The sequence below is a fragment of the Mizuhopecten yessoensis genome, unplaced genomic scaffold (assembly GCF_002113885.1).
Source record: "Mizuhopecten yessoensis strain PY_sf001 unplaced genomic scaffold, ASM211388v2 scaffold9285, whole genome shotgun sequence".
Taxonomy (NCBI): domain Eukaryota; kingdom Metazoa; phylum Mollusca; class Bivalvia; order Pectinida; family Pectinidae; genus Mizuhopecten; species Mizuhopecten yessoensis.
The window spans coordinates 115310-132113 of NW_018407971.1; the positions used below are offsets into that span (position 1 = coordinate 115310).

Sequence of the window (16804 nt, forward strand, 5' to 3'; positions counted from 1 at the left end):
CTTGGCGTTTATTTTTCTAAAACTGGTTGGACACAATTTAATATTAAACAACTGGATGATAGGGGTGTAAGAGCAATGTATGGTGCCATTTCCAAATGTAGGGATCATAATTTTTTCAATAGATTGTCAACCAGACGTATTTGAAAAAAACATCAAATCTTTAGTTTTATATGGATGTGAAGTTTGGGGTTCCTCTAACTATAAGCTTACATCTAATAGTCAAGAGTTTACAAGCATACATTGGCTAAAGAGTATCATATTTTATAAATGGAAAGGAAAATTTATATCAAAATGGAGAAATGAAATTTGTACTTCCCCGAGAGGAATCAATTATAGAATGTTTAAGTACAAACTTTGTTTATTAAAGTCCTTATTAGAACTACCTCTGAAACTAGCCAAATTTAGAACATGTACTACTAAGTTAGCAATTGAAAGTGGTAGGTGGTCCAATATAGCACGTGAAAACAGATGATGTAATGTATGTAGTTTAAGAGAAATTTGCGACGACCAATACTCAATAGTAGACACAAACACATGTCCAGGTATTATTATGAAAGACCAAACATTTAAATTTCATACATTATTCAATTATGTAACACAACATAAATTTATATCATTGGCTTAATTTATTACCGATATTAATGAGTTAATTAATTTACAATACTAATATCCATCCTGTTCCACCATGTATTATTGTCACCCACTTGTATATATGCATTCTCTACACTGTACTGTTTGTGAGAATAAAACAATTGTCATTGTCATTACCAAACATTCCCGTTCATAAACAAAAGGGCTATCATTCCCTTTATTTATGCAGTTTTAATGTCTTACACCTATAAATAATTACAACCAAATTACATGTGATTACAATTTTGGTTGGTCAATAAGTGTGTTACTGTGCTTGCCCAATTGAGAATGATCATGAAACTATATCTGATGTCATTGATGGCATGTGTACATGTACACAAATCTTAATAACACAATATCACTTCAACAGACATAGTGTCATGCCTTTAATTCTTAATCAAGTCATCACTTGAATAGACGAATCTTCAAGGAAAATAATATATGCACAACAATCATTTTTAATTGAGTAATTAATCTATTAACTTGGTTAATTTGACCTGTTTATTGAAGATTGTTATAAGTTTTAAATTTGTTTGGGAGAAAGGAAATATTTCAGCTGGTATATTGCCTCTTTCATTATTTGATAAAAGTTGAAATCGAAACATTTAAACTCATTTCAGACTAAATATTGACCTGTTAATTATGAAAATGTATTAATTTGTATATGAGGAATATCTTGCTATTATGCTTTTTTCGGAAGGAATATGCTGAAATTTGAAAACAAAATCAATATTTTTCAGAATACGCTTGTTCAATACATGAAGATTTACCCATATTACACTGTTTTACTGGCATATAAAGTCATAGAAGATAACCAAAATAACTTCCTGAGAAGAAATATTTAAATTTGAGACTTTTTGTAAATTCCTCTGTATTAGATGGAATCTTGCCACTTGCAATACTTAGCAACACCTGAATTGTGACATATGTCAACTAGTTTCAGACTTAATATTTGGCTGTTCAGCAAGAAAAGTGTTAAATTGGAGGATACATTTGAAGATTTTGTTCCTTTGGGAATGTTTTTTTTTTTCAAGTTAGGCTTAGGGGTAAATGCTGAAAACTGCAGAATTACACTACTGCACTGGTTTTTAATAGAAGAAAATTATGAAAGATGACCAAGATAACTTTTGAAGAGAAATCTAAATTGATTTTCAGGTCACCTGAGTCACTACTCATGGAATTTTATTTTATTGGGGATATTTTGTTGATTTTCAATGGGAAATACTATTCCCCATTATTTTTTTTATTTATTTTTTTTAACTTTTTCAATATTATTTTATGTTATAACTAATGTTTACTATCTCTTTTGAAATGTAGGTCACTCCTCAACTTAATTTTGTAAAAGTCAATCCACAGTCAGAAGACGTTTTTTTTGGTAACATGTAATTTAACTCAGGTGAATGGCCCTTTTGTGAATCAGATATATAAAAAAAACATCTGAAAAACTGTAAGTACCCATACAAATACACTATTTTGAAGAAAAAAACATGCCAATGAGTTATATATCTCAATGAAGCAATTTGTGAGTTTTCCATTTCCCGTTGCTGACAAGTGCATCACGACCGGTCAACAACAAGGTGATACTAATTCATATATTTATAGGTGATGTAATGAGTTCAATTGTCTCAAATAGACATTGGCAAACAGTGAACATTGTATACTGATAGCAACTTGTATGTATTACAAAACCAAACGAATGCACTTTGAAACCTCGGGAAAGTCGACAGCAATCAAAAACGCTCAGTTTTCCATGTGTTGGTTACTTTGCATTATCGCTCAAATTTTATAGAAACAAATACTGAAATGTCTCACTTATACAGATAATTGTTTTTAACATTAGCTTTAAATCATATCACGACAACTACGCAGTACAATACATGTCCCGTACACCGGCAGTCCTCGCACTCGGCCTTTCCGCACAACAACCACGTACGAATCATTATCTGTACTACTGAGCTAAACACGTTTAATAAAGTGCATATACCGGTACACTTTGTTAAAATTGGTAACTTATCATCCATTCCCGTAATATTAATAACTAATTAGTATCGTGCAAAGCTTATTTTCTCGTTGTTAGCCCTATCCGGATACACACCACCGTCAACACACTATTACTCACGCCACATAAAAACTTTCCGGAACCGCTACCCGGCACACCATTTTTTCGTTATCTAGCCCGAGTGTCATACAATCTCCTCTAACACACATACACAGTGGACACGAAGCTCCATGTATGGAGATCATGTTATGTATTCCCTAGTAGATATGTTGCGAGCATGACCTGGTGTTGGATGGCAAAACCATTGCCGTGAAATCAAACCCAAAACTGGTAGAGAAACTCCAGAACTTTTGCTTGGAAAAAGGCAATTTTCTTATTTAATAAAATGTTTTAGAAATAGAGGTAAACAAGATAGAATCATTTTTTTATATCTATAGTGCATCCAATACTCTCGTTGGCTTGCGAGACTGTTAATCTGGAGCCTGATCAAAGACTAGCTAATGCATATTAATTTAACTAGACAGGGTGAACAACTTATACGGTTCTATGAGGACTTGTACGTCTTCCACTCTTTGAAAATTTCAAATTAAATGAAAAAGTTCGAGTTCCTGAAGTGCTCATATCAAGTTCCTACCATGCGATGTACATGTATGAACGGGAAGTTATCGGTTATACATGTACTATTGAAACGTACACAAACATACCCACAAAACATCCCCACCCCCCACAAATTCATACATTTCGTCAAACGTGTGAACATGCTATTTAAACGACACTTCACACCATCTCAGAATCTCACCATAAAGGAATCATTAGTAAGTAAAAAGAATAGAACTGAAATTACTCAGTATATCCCTTCAAAACACAGCAAGTTCGGGCAAACATTTGGATGTTGGCGGAGTCTGTTACAGGCTACGTTCTCCATATAACCGTGTACAGGGGTCGCAGATATGATCTTGTCCCTACTGGACAAACGAAGAGGTCTTCTGCTGTGTTTGCGTTATTGAAAGCGAAGGGGTTGCTGAGCAAAGGCTTCGATTTAGTAACTTTTTTCCTTCAAAAGATCTGGCAAAAAGACTATTTCAGGTTGGAACGAACTTTACTGGCACTTTACTTGCGAATAGCAGAGAACCAAACACAATTAGAACATCAAGTATCAACGCCGGCCAAACTGTCTACATGAGACAAAGAAACATCTTACTATATGCGCATATAAAGAACGTCCAAACAGGAATGCCGTTCGTCTTGTATCAATCTGCATTGAAGCAAAAGATGGAAGACGGAAACCGGACATTGTCAAGTTCTACAACAAAAATATGGACGGTGTTGACTTGAATGACATGCTGACTCCAACGTATGACGACAACCGCAAATCCCTTAAATTGTGGTAAAAGATCGTGTTCAACGTCATCAATAGGATGTTGTTTTAAAATGCTTACATATGTTATTCCCAAAATACAGATCCGAATCAAAAGTTGAGCCGGACGGCACACATTTAGGTTATCGTGGACAGCCTATGTAGTGATCAGTTGGAGAACGACAACCTGATATAATCTACGAACATAGCAGCGAAAACAATATTCATATATATATACGTCCCGTTATACTTGGCAATTTATTTAAATTTATGTAAATAATAACTACACGTACATGTCATACACGTACTTACATTATTCTTAAGTTTATCTGTTACAGGTTGATAACTTCATTTAAAATATAATCAAATTGTATAACACGATTTAATAAGTAGGGCCGTTTCAACTAGGACCGTTTTTACATTAGGGCCGTTTTCACCAGGGCCGTTGATTCCTCATGTCAGGGGCAAGGGGTGGCGCCGTGCGAGTACGGCATGTTCTATGTGTTTCCGTGGGGTACATGTGCTGTGTCTTGCAAGACACAGATGCTCGTGAAGATTAAATAAATATACAATTACTATGCATGTTTTCTGGTTTTCAGTTTGGACAAATTGGTACATGAAAAGCGAAAGAAAAATTCGTTATTTACAACATTAATAGCATTCCATTTGAGCGCTTTTGTAATAATACGAAAAATTTGACAAATGATACATGACAATACATGTTACGTATGCTTTCATTGGTTGTACATAGGCACATTTACCAACGTACAACGTTAAAAAAAAATAATGACGTGACGTCATCGCTTGGCCCATTGTTCAATCGATCTACGTCATATATTTTCAAATCACATTCTGATCAGAATTTGGCTTGGCACTCTCTAAGGAGATTCCTGTGGCACTCAGTACTAAGTATGTTGTAACACAAATAATTGTATCCGGAATAAGATCCATCAGTTAATTCATAATTTTATTTGAATTTAACGGGAAAATCAGAAAGATCATGTATGAAACTTGATAACGTTCTAAAGGAATATATATGTCTGGTTGCGTTAGACTCTTTGGTGTTTAACAGTATTATCAAATCAGCATGTAAAATTATCTTCTTAGCTGTTGGATTAATCAACTTATATAGTGAACCAGTGTTTGCTTTACTGCATACTACAAAGCAACATTATTTTATTGGTCAGTATTTTCTGTAACCTAGGTTGAATTAGATTATAGAAATATAATAATAATAATAATAATAATAATAATAATATACAACATTTATATAGCGCCCTATTTAATTATAAATTTACTCTAAAGAGCTTTACAACATATGGATAATAATAATGGTTATAATTGTGAAAACAAAAAACAATGGCTTACAATCACTTTATACATTTAAGCAAGCAATGTGCACACAATTGAACAAGTAAAAGGGTGGTATTTACATAACGTCTTAGCAAGGATTCTAACACGCAGACTTGAAGAGGTGAGTTTTGATGTCCCTCTTGATTTTGGCCAGGGTATTTTACTTTCTAATAGCAGATGGTAAGCTATTCCACAGTATGTATGTACAATTGTATCATCTTCTCTGTCCTTTGTTTCTTTACACGGATATGAACGAAAAGATTCACATCATTAATATAAACAAGAGTACCGCGGGGCGGAACAAAATACGCCCGTCGAATGCCATATAGTGTTATATACTTTCTTACATTGAAATAAATCTGCATCATTCTAAGAGTGGTAAGCTGACATGCTATAAAAAATGTAGGAGAAAATCTTCGAACAAAAAATCAAATACAGAAAGGAAAAAAGGGCAATACATTTTGAAAACATCGTCGAATCAAAATTCTTTTAAGGGAGACACAACTTCATATCATGATTATAATGTATACCAAGTTTCAAAGAGATCGGTCGAAAAATGTAGGAGGAGATTGCCGGACAAACAAAGTTTACGCCGGACGGGCGGACGAACGGACCGACGGACAACGACATACCATAATACTACCGTCAAATTTGACGGTCGTATACAAATTTAATCATTAGTATAACTATTTAATCAATTATCAAAATTACAAAAATGTTTGTTCAGCAGGAATTGCTGGGACCTTGTGGAGTGGTCAGCTGTCCTTCCGATTCGGAATGTGTGCCATTGCTAAATGGGCCGCCAGTTTGTATCATCAGCGGTAAATATATGCTCATATAGCGATACGTAGTTTTTAATGTGACGGTAAACTCCAGCACGATTGGGCCGGGAATCCTCTGCAGCCTACTTCCACAGGAAAGTTCCATGTCTGCCAGCCTTTTCTGCAACACTCCTCTGTCAGCTCCGCATACTTGCTCTTCTTCCGTTCGTGCGCTGATTCACACCTTGTCTCCCACGGCACAGTCAGTTCCACTATCACCAGTTTCTTCTTGCTGGGTGATAACAACACTATGTCTGGTCGTAGCGTTGTCTCAAGGATCTCCAGAAAAAATAATTTCCTCCCTCCAAGATCCAGACGTATTTCCCAGTCTCCTGCACCTCCACGAATACCCAGGTTGGCAGTCCTTGCTGTTCCCGATGGTGTCTGTCCCTCTCTGTGGAACCGAATGGACGTTGGTTCCCCTTTGTGTTCCATGTGGTTTCTTCTTCCTTTCCCTCTCAAGTGTGTGAGCAAGTTGCCCTAACACCTGGTCATGTCTCCAAGTGTATCAGCCCTGTGCCAGCGCTACCTCACAGGAAGACAGAATGTGTTCCAGATTTCCAGGTCTTCCACATTGGTGACATGTGGGATCTTCCACCAATCCCCATCTGTAAAGATGTGTCTGTGTTCGAAGCACATTATAAACAGCCCTGAGAATGAACTGTAGCTGTCATGGTGTGTATCTCCAGATCTCTGTCCATGTCTCCCTCTCTTCCGTCTCCCATCGGGTCCATGCCCCTTGACTCCCCATCTCCACTGCTTTCACCTTCCTTGCTTCCTCTTCCTGCTGCCTGATCTCTCCATGCACTTGCTTTCTCCTCTCTGCTGCATTACCATATTTCTATCTCGCCGACTGCCCTCTTCCTAATCCTTGCCTTCCGCTGCACACTGTCTCCACAATGTCCTTGTGCCGGAGTCTGTTCTCTGCCTCTGTAACTGCCCTGCTGGCTGACCACTTCCTTCCGGTTTTCACCCCCACTCCTGCTTTCCTGACTTTCTCGTCAATGGAGTCTTTCAATGTCATGATCAGTCGTGCCTTTCCAGTCTTGCATTGTTCCACTACTGATGTTAGTGGGAGCTGCAGTTTGGATGTCCGACTATACAGTCCAGTTGACGAAAAGCACTGAGGAACTCCATTTTCCTTTCGATTCCCTCTACAGTCGTTAGGGTAATCTCGTACAGCGGCCAGGACAGTCGTTGCAGTAGACCATGTTGGAATATCCATGCCTTGAACTTTCCTGGCAGACCTGTCTTGTCGATGTTCCTCAATCCTTCACAAACCTGCTGCTCTAGCTCTACTGCGAGTTCTACTCCTTCGGAACAAAGCAGCCATCTGCAGCCTGCCAACATGGTGGAATTCCTTCTTTCCTCCAGACTACCTTTATTTTTCCCATAGCCTGCGTAGAAGTGTGGGACACTTTTTATACACCTTATATGGGATGCCGTTTGGTCCTGGTGCTGTTGCTGCCCTTGCTTTCTTCACAACCTCTGTTACCTCTTTCCAGGTTGGTTCCCTTATTTCCATCGGCTTGTCTGGTTGGTTCATTGGCTGGATTCTTTCATTTGGTCCCAAGGGTGCATTCCGTTCCTCATCCCCATGAGTTGCTTTCAGATGTTCTTCTACCTCTTCCTTTTGACACTGCAGTCTCCCTGATCTTCTCCCTTCCAATACTGTTGCTGTGAACTTGTATTGGTTTGATATAAATGCCGACCTTTTCTTGGTCTTCTCTCCCAGCGCTTTCTTAATCCGCTCCGCTTTCCTCAACTCTTTCAGCCGCTCCCTCAAATGGACCCTCAACTGACTCAGCCCTGCTTTCTCCTCGTCTGTTGACCTTCTGTAACGTTGGCCCAGATTTCCCAGTTCTCCTCAGATCCGTTGTATTTCTTTCTCTCTTCTATTATGTAATGCAACTTGATCATGTGATGGCAAACCTTTGACCTCCAATTCCCCGAATCGCTCTTTCCTGATAGTATACACTAGTCTGGCCATTGCCTCTATCTTCCGTTCTACACTGCCAATCAATGATGTTTCCAGGATCTTCTCCAGATCCTCATCAAATACATCCCACTCCTTACTGTCCAATGCTGACCATTTCACCTTGCTAGGTCTCTGCTGCGGGAGATCCTGCTGTACGGGCGTTGGATCATCCTCAGCTTGTTGTGTAGTGTCGTCGAGCAATTCCACTGGGGCGTGGAGGACCTCGGTACTGTGGTGGGCTTCCTGACCCTGATCCTCCTGCGTCTCACCAGTTTCCACTGTGCGCTGCATCGACGTCTCTGCTGTCTTACCCTTCACTCTTGCTAGTTGGATTTGCAGAACATTACCTTCCTATTTTGGATGTCTTAATTTTCTGCAAAACCCGTCCAAATGCGACTTGCATGAACCAAACGACAACAACAAGATGGCGGCTATCGTATCGGTGGGAATGGTTGCTAACACTGACGTCACGGAACCCATGATCATGTGACCAAAGATGCAGACTGCAGTTACATTCTAATAACTGCAGGCTGACTTTCCTAAGAGTTAATGGAAAATGGGAATGGCATATGTAAATATTTTAGTATTAACACATCTTTGAGAGTATAATCTCGGAAATATACTACATCTTTTGGTTTATTCACATTTAATGCATAAATTACAAATTATACAGCAAAACATTGACGATTAAAGAATATGCATATAGTTTAATAGTTAAACATTTAACAGTAACAACAATATCTATAACACTGTGATATAAATCATAGATCAAAACGTTAAACAGAGATTGTATTTAACAGGCTGCTCCACACTTCCCGGAACTATTTCGGACGCCTCGTTCACCGCGGTAAAGACAGTTCACAGACAGTCTGACACCATATCTTACCAATGCGATGGGGGCCTTTCTATCTCAGGAAATCCAAATGTCACGTGTGCGGCTAGTGGGGAATGGACACAACCGGGTTTCTCCTGTCAAGGTAAGTAACACGGACATTGTTTAATGTACGAAAATGATCAATCATCATTTGATGAAACGAGGATCGACTTTTCAATTGAAAACATTTTTAAGCTGAGCGTTGTAAGGGTTAAGGATGTTTGCAACCTTACACAGTGTACCTGTGCTTTGCATTAGGGTATAGAATACATGCTTACTGACACATCAAAAGTGTTCTGTGTAAGAGTTTATAATATATGTTACTCTATGCTTTATAACTATGATTTGTGTTAAGGTTTAGAATGTATGCTACCCTACACAGTTTAAATCTGATTTGTGTTAGGGTAAAGAATATATATATCACCCTGCAAATTATAAATGTGATTTGTCTAAGAGTAAAAAATGCATGCTACCCTACATAGTATAACTGTGATTTCGCCTTAGAATACATACTATCCTACATATCATAACTCTGCTTTGGCGTAGGAGTATATGCTACCCTACACATCATGCTACTCTAAGCGTTATACATATAAATGTGATTTGGTCTAGGAATATATGCTGCCCTACACGTTATAACGGTGATTAGGCCTAGGAATAAATGCTTCCCTACACATAATACTGTGATTTGGTCTAGGAATATATGCAACCAAACACATTATTACTGTGATTTGGTTTAGGAATATATGCTACCCTACACACTATAGCTGTGATTATGCCTAGTAAAATAGGCTATCCTAAACATTATACACATAGCTGTGATAAGTTCTAGGAATATATGCTGCCCTATACACAGTATACCTGTGATAAATTAAAAACTACTATAATATCAGTGTGTTATTCGGATATGCTCCCCATCGCTATTAACAGCCGGTATATAACTGTCTGTCGTTTGAATATGAATGCATATTCCAGTAAGGTACAGGCATATATCCTAAAGTTTCAATTCCACACAGTAGGGTAGTTTATTAAGTGAAGTTCCTTTAGTGTCATAATAAAAAGAAAAATGTATACATGTACTTAAAGGATAAAAATTAACATTTTTCGTACCTTTGATGCAAAACTATATGATGTTTCGTAAGACGATTACTGAGGCTTGTACATTACTTTGGCATCGATATAAGCCGAGTATGCCTTAACTTCGACAGACACATCAATTATATTTATTCATTGTCCATTAATAAATAAGTTGATGTTTCCATGTCATTTTTGTTTATAAAGGATGCCCATCGGAAGCTCCAAGCCTTGAAAATGGCGTGGTAACGGCAGGTAGCGCAACCATTGGAACAGTACGCACATATACATGTAGCAGTGGATACACTTCCGGTGGAAGTAACATCACAACCACGTGCTCTAGTAGTGTTACATGGTCTTCAGTGGTCGGCACGTGCTCAGCAGGTTTGTTTCAGTGAAAAGAAAAAAAATAAGTATTTAAACGATGTTTGGGGTCTATTTTATTTAAGTCATATTTGCAGCAACCTCGATTGCTATCCATGGAATATGTTCAACTGATTAATTAGGTGCTACAGACACTTGAATTCCTCATTCATTGATGTGAGTATATCGTTATTTCACGAATTGAATTAAATTCATCTTAATCAATTTCTAGCTATGAGTTACACATTTTGTTTTGTTATTAGTTGACTGTGGACCGCCACCCTCGTTATCTGGTGGAAGTGTTGACAGTTTGACCACCACTACCTACCCAGTATCACGGAGTTACACGTGTAACACAGGTTATACTCCAAACACTGGCAGTGGTACCATATCCTGTCAGGCGCCGGGTACCTGGTCATCACCTGGTCTCACCTGTACAATCAGCGGTATGTATAGATAGTACATAAGTACATATAACCATCACTCACCTGTAAAATCGAAGTTTGTATAAATAGTATATGGTATATATACCAGTACTCACCTGTACAATCGTAGGTATGCATAAATATTATATGGTTCATATAACCAGCACACATCTGTATAATCGAAGGTAGGTATAAATATTATATGGTACATATAACGAGCACTCACCTGTACAATCGTAGGTATGTATACATAGTATATGGTACATATAACCAGCACTCACCTGTACAATCGTAGATACGCATGCATACATTTTATATGGTACATATAACCAGCACTCACCCGTACAATCGTAGATACGCATGCATACATATTATATAGTACATATAACCAGTACTCAACTGTACAATCGTAGATACGCATGCATACATATTATATGGTACATATAACCAGCACTCACTTGTACAATGGAAGGTATGTATACATATTATATGGTACATATAACCAGCACTCACCTGTACAATCGTAGATACGCACGCATACATATTATATGGTACATATAACCAGCACTCACCTGTACAATCATAGATACGCATGCATACATATTATATGATACATATAACCAGCACTCACCTGTATAATTATAGGTATGTATACATATTAGATGGTACATATAACCAGTACTCACCTGTACAATCGAAGATACGCATGCATACATATTATATGGGACATATAACCAGCACTCACCTGTACAATCATAGATATGCATGCATACATATTATATGATACATATAACCAACACACACCTGTACAATCGTAGTATGTATACATAGTATATGGTACATATAACCAGCACTCACCTCTACAATCGTAGATACGCACGCATACATATTGTATGGTACATATAACCAGCACTCACCTGTAGAATGGTAGGTATGTATACATATTATATGGAACATATAACCAGCACTCACCTGTAGAATGGGAGGTATGTATACATATGATCTGGTACATATAACCAGCATTCACATGTACAATCGTAGATACACATGCATACATATTATATGGTACATATAACCAGTACTCACCTGTACAATCGTAGGTATGTATACATATTATATGGTACATATAACCAGTACTCACCTCTACAATCGTAGTTATGTATACATATTATATGGTACATATAACCAGCACTCACCTGTACAATCGGAGATACGCATGCATACATATTATATGGTACATATAACCAGCACTCACCTGTACAATCGTAGATACGCATGCATATATATTATATAGTACATATAACCAGCACTCACCTGTACAATCGTAGATACGCATGCATACATATTATATAGTACATATAACCATCACTCACCTGTACAATTATAGGTATGTATACATATTAGATGGTACATATAACCAGTACTCACCTGTACAATCGTAGATACGCATGCATACATATTATATGGTACATATAACCAGCACTCACCTGTACAATCGTAGATACGCACGCATACATATTATATGGTACATATAACCAGCACTCACCTGTACAATGGTAGGTATGTATACATATTATATGGTACATATAACCAGCACTCACCTGTAGAATGGTAGGTATGTATACATATGATATGGTACATATAACCAGCACTCACCTGTAGAATGGTAGGTATGTATACATATTATATGGTACATATAACCAGCACTCACCTGTAGAATGGTAGGTATGTATACATATGATATGGTACATATAACCAGCACTCACCTGTAGAATGGTAGGTATGTATACATATTATATGGTACATATAACCAGCACTCACCTGTAGAATGGTAGGTATGTATACATATGATATGGTACATATAACCAGCACTCACCTGTAGAATGGTAGGTATGTATACATATTATATGGTACATATAACCAGCACTCACCTGTAGAATGGTAGGTATGTATACATATGATATGGTACATATAACCAGCACTCACCTGTAGAATGGTAGGTATGTATACATATTATATGGTACATATAACCAGCACTCACCTGTAGAATGGTAGGTATGTATACATATGATATGGTACATATAACCAGCACTCACCTGTAGAATGGTAGGTATGTATACATATTATATGGTACATATAACCAGCACTCACCTGTAGAATGGTAGGTATGTATACATATTATATGGTACATATAACCAGCACTCACCTGTAGAATGGTAGGTATGTATACATATTATATGGTACATATAACCAGCACTCACCTGTAGAATGGTAGGTATGTATACATATTATATGGTACATATAACCAGCACTCACCTGTAGAATGGTAGGTATGTATACATATGATATGGTACATATAACCAGCACTCACATGTACAATGGTTGGTATGTATACATATTATATGGTACATATAACCAGTACTCACCTGTACAATCGTAGATATGTATACATATTATATGGTACATATAAACAGCACTCACCTGTACAATCGGAGATACGCATGCATACATATTATATGGTACATATAACCAGCACTCACCTGTACAATCGTAGGTACGCATGCATACATATTATATGGTACATATAACCAGCACTCACCTGTACAATCGTAGGTACGTATGCATACATATTATATGATACATATAACCAGCACACACCTGTACAATCGTTGGTATGTATACATAGTATATGGTACATATAATCAGCACTCACATGTACAATCGTAGATACGCATGCATACATATTATATGGTACATATAACCAGCAAACACCTGTACAATCGTAGGTACGTATGCATACATATTATATGATACATATAACCAGCACTCACCTGTACAATGGTAGGTATGTATACATATTATAGGGTACATATAACCAGCACTCACCTGTACAATCGAAGGTATGTATAACTATTATATGGTACATATAACCAGCACTCACCTGTATAATTGTATGTATGTATACATATTAGATGGTACATATAACCAGTACTCACCTGTACAATCGAATGTATGTGTAAATACTATAGGGTACATATAACCAGCCCTCACCTGTACAATCGTAGGTATGTATACATATTATATGGTACATATAACCAACACTCACCTGTACAATCGTAGGTATGTATACATATTATATGTTACATATAACCAGCACTCACCTGTATAATTGTATGTATGTATACATATTAGATGGTACATATAACCAGCACTCACCTGTACAATCGTAGGTATGTATACATATTATATGTTACATATAACCAGTACTCACCTGTACAATCGTAGGTATGTACACATATTATATGTTACATATAACCAACACTCACCTGTACAATCGTAGGAATGTACACATATTATATGGTACATATAACCAGCACTCACCTGTACAATCGTAGGTACGTATACATACATATTATATGATACATATAACCAACACACACCTGTACAATCGTAGTATGTATACATAGTATATGGTACATATAACCAGCACTCACATGTACAATCGTAGATACGAATGCATACATATTATATGGTACATATAACCAGCAAACACCTGTACAATCGTAGATACGCATGCATACATATTATATGATACATATAACCAGCACACACCTGTCAAATCATAGGTATGCATACATATGATATGGTACATATAACCAGCACTCACCTGTATAATGGTAGGTATGTATACATATTATAGGGTACATATAACCATCACTCACCTGTACAATCGAAGGTATGTATACATATTATATGTTACATATAACCAGTACTCACCTGTACAATCGTAGTTATGTACACATATTATATGTTACATATAACCAGTACTCACCTGTACAATCGTAGATACACATGCATACATACTATATGGTACATATAACCAGCACTCACCTGTACAATCGAAGGTATGTATAACTATTATATGGTACATATAACCAGCACTCACCTGTACAATAGTAGGTATGTATACATATTATATGGTACATATAACCAGTACTCACCTGTACAATCGAATGTATGTGTAAATACTATAGGGTACATATAACCAGCACTCACCTGTACAATCGTAGGTATGTATACATATTATATGTTACATATAACCAGTACTCACCTGTACAATCGTAGGTATGTACACATATTATATGTTACATATAACCAGTACTCACCTGTACAATCGTAGATACACATGCATACATACTATATGGTACATATAACCAGCACTCACCTGTACAATCGTAGGTATGTATACATATTATATGGTACATATAACCAGTACTCACCTGTACAATCGTAGGTATGTACACATATTATATGTTACATATAACCAGTACTCACCTGTACAATCGTAGATACACATGCATACATACTATATGGTACATATAACCAGCACTCACCTGTACAATCGTAGGTATGTATACATATTATATGGTACATATAACCAGTACTCACCTGTACAATCGAATGTATGTGTAAATACTATAGGGTACATATAACCAGCACTCACCTGTACAATCGTAGGTATGTATACATATTATATGGTACATATAACCAGTACTCACCTGTACAATCGTAGGTATGTATACATATTATATGTTACATATAACCAGCACTCACCTGTACAATCGTAGGTATGTATACATATTATATGTTACATATAACCAGCACTCACCTGTACAATCGTAGGTATGTATACATATTATATGTTACATATAACCAGCACTCACCTGTACAATCGTAGGTATGTATACATATTATATGTTACATATAACCAGCACTCACCTGTACAATCGTAGGTATGTATACATATTATATGTTACATATAACCAGCACTCACCTGTACAATCGTAGGTATGTATACATATTATATGTTACATATAACCAGCACTCACCTGTACAATCGTAGGTATGTATACATATTATATGTTACATATAACCAGCACTCACCTGTACAATCGTAGGTATGTATACATATTATATGTTACATATAACCAGCACTCACCTGTACAATCGTAGGTATGTATACATATTATATGTTACATATAACCAGCACTCACCTGTACAATCGTAGGTATGTATACATATTATATGTTACATATAACCAGCACTCACCTGTACAATCGTAGGTATGTATACATATTATATGTTACATATAACCAGCACTCACCTGTACAATCGTAGGTATGTATACATATTATATGTTACATATAACCAGCACTCACCTGTACAATCGTAGGTATGTATACATATTATATGTTACATATAACCAGCACTCACCTGTACAATCGTAGGTATGTATACATATTATATGTTACATATAACCAGCACTCACCTGTACAATCGTAGGTATGTATACATATTATATGTTACATATAACCAGCACTCACCTGTACAATCGTAGGTATGTATACATATTATATGTTACATATAACCAGCACTCACCTGTACAATCGTAGGTATGTATACATATTATATGTTACATATAACCAGCACTCACCTGTACAATCGTAGGTATGTATACATATTATATGTTACATATAACCAGCACTCACCTGTACAATCGTAGGTATGTATACATATTATATGTTACATATAACCAGCACTCACCTGTACAATCGTAGGTATGTATACATATTATATGTTACATATAACCAGCACTCACCTGTACAATCGTAGGTATGTATACATATTATATGTTACATATAACCAGCACTCACCTGTACAATCGTAGGTATGTATACATATTATATGGTACATATAACCAGCACTCACCTGTACAATCGTAGGTATGTATACATATTATATGTTACATATAACCAGTACTCACCTGTACAATCGTAGGTATGTACACATATTATATGTTACATATAACCAACACTCACCTGTACAATCGTAGGAATGCATACATATTATATGGTACATATAACCAGCAC

General features: G+C 36.7%; 1 protein-coding gene and 1 long non-coding RNA gene across 2 annotated transcripts in view; both read left to right on the forward strand.

The window, feature by feature from the left end:
* Window positions 1-6072: 6072 nt before the first annotated feature.
* On the forward strand, window positions 6073-10482 carry LOC110457632. The gene is made up of 3 exons (XR_002463710.1): window positions 6073-6160; window positions 8939-9115; window positions 10294-10482. It is a non-coding gene; the product is annotated as an uncharacterized LOC110457632 (long non-coding RNA).
* A 28-nt stretch (window positions 10483-10510) lies between these two features.
* The window catches only part of LOC110457635 (sushi, von Willebrand factor type A, EGF and pentraxin domain-containing protein 1-like), a 30672-nt gene continuing 24378 nt past the window's right edge, over window positions 10511-16804 (forward strand). Inside the window, exons 1-3 of the mRNA XM_021508987.1 lie at window positions 10511-10519; window positions 10689-10699; window positions 10750-10895. Coding sequence (XP_021364662.1) covers window positions 10511-10519; window positions 10689-10699; window positions 10750-10895 — 166 coding nt within the window. The remainder of the gene's footprint in view (window positions 10520-10688; window positions 10700-10749; window positions 10896-16804) is intronic.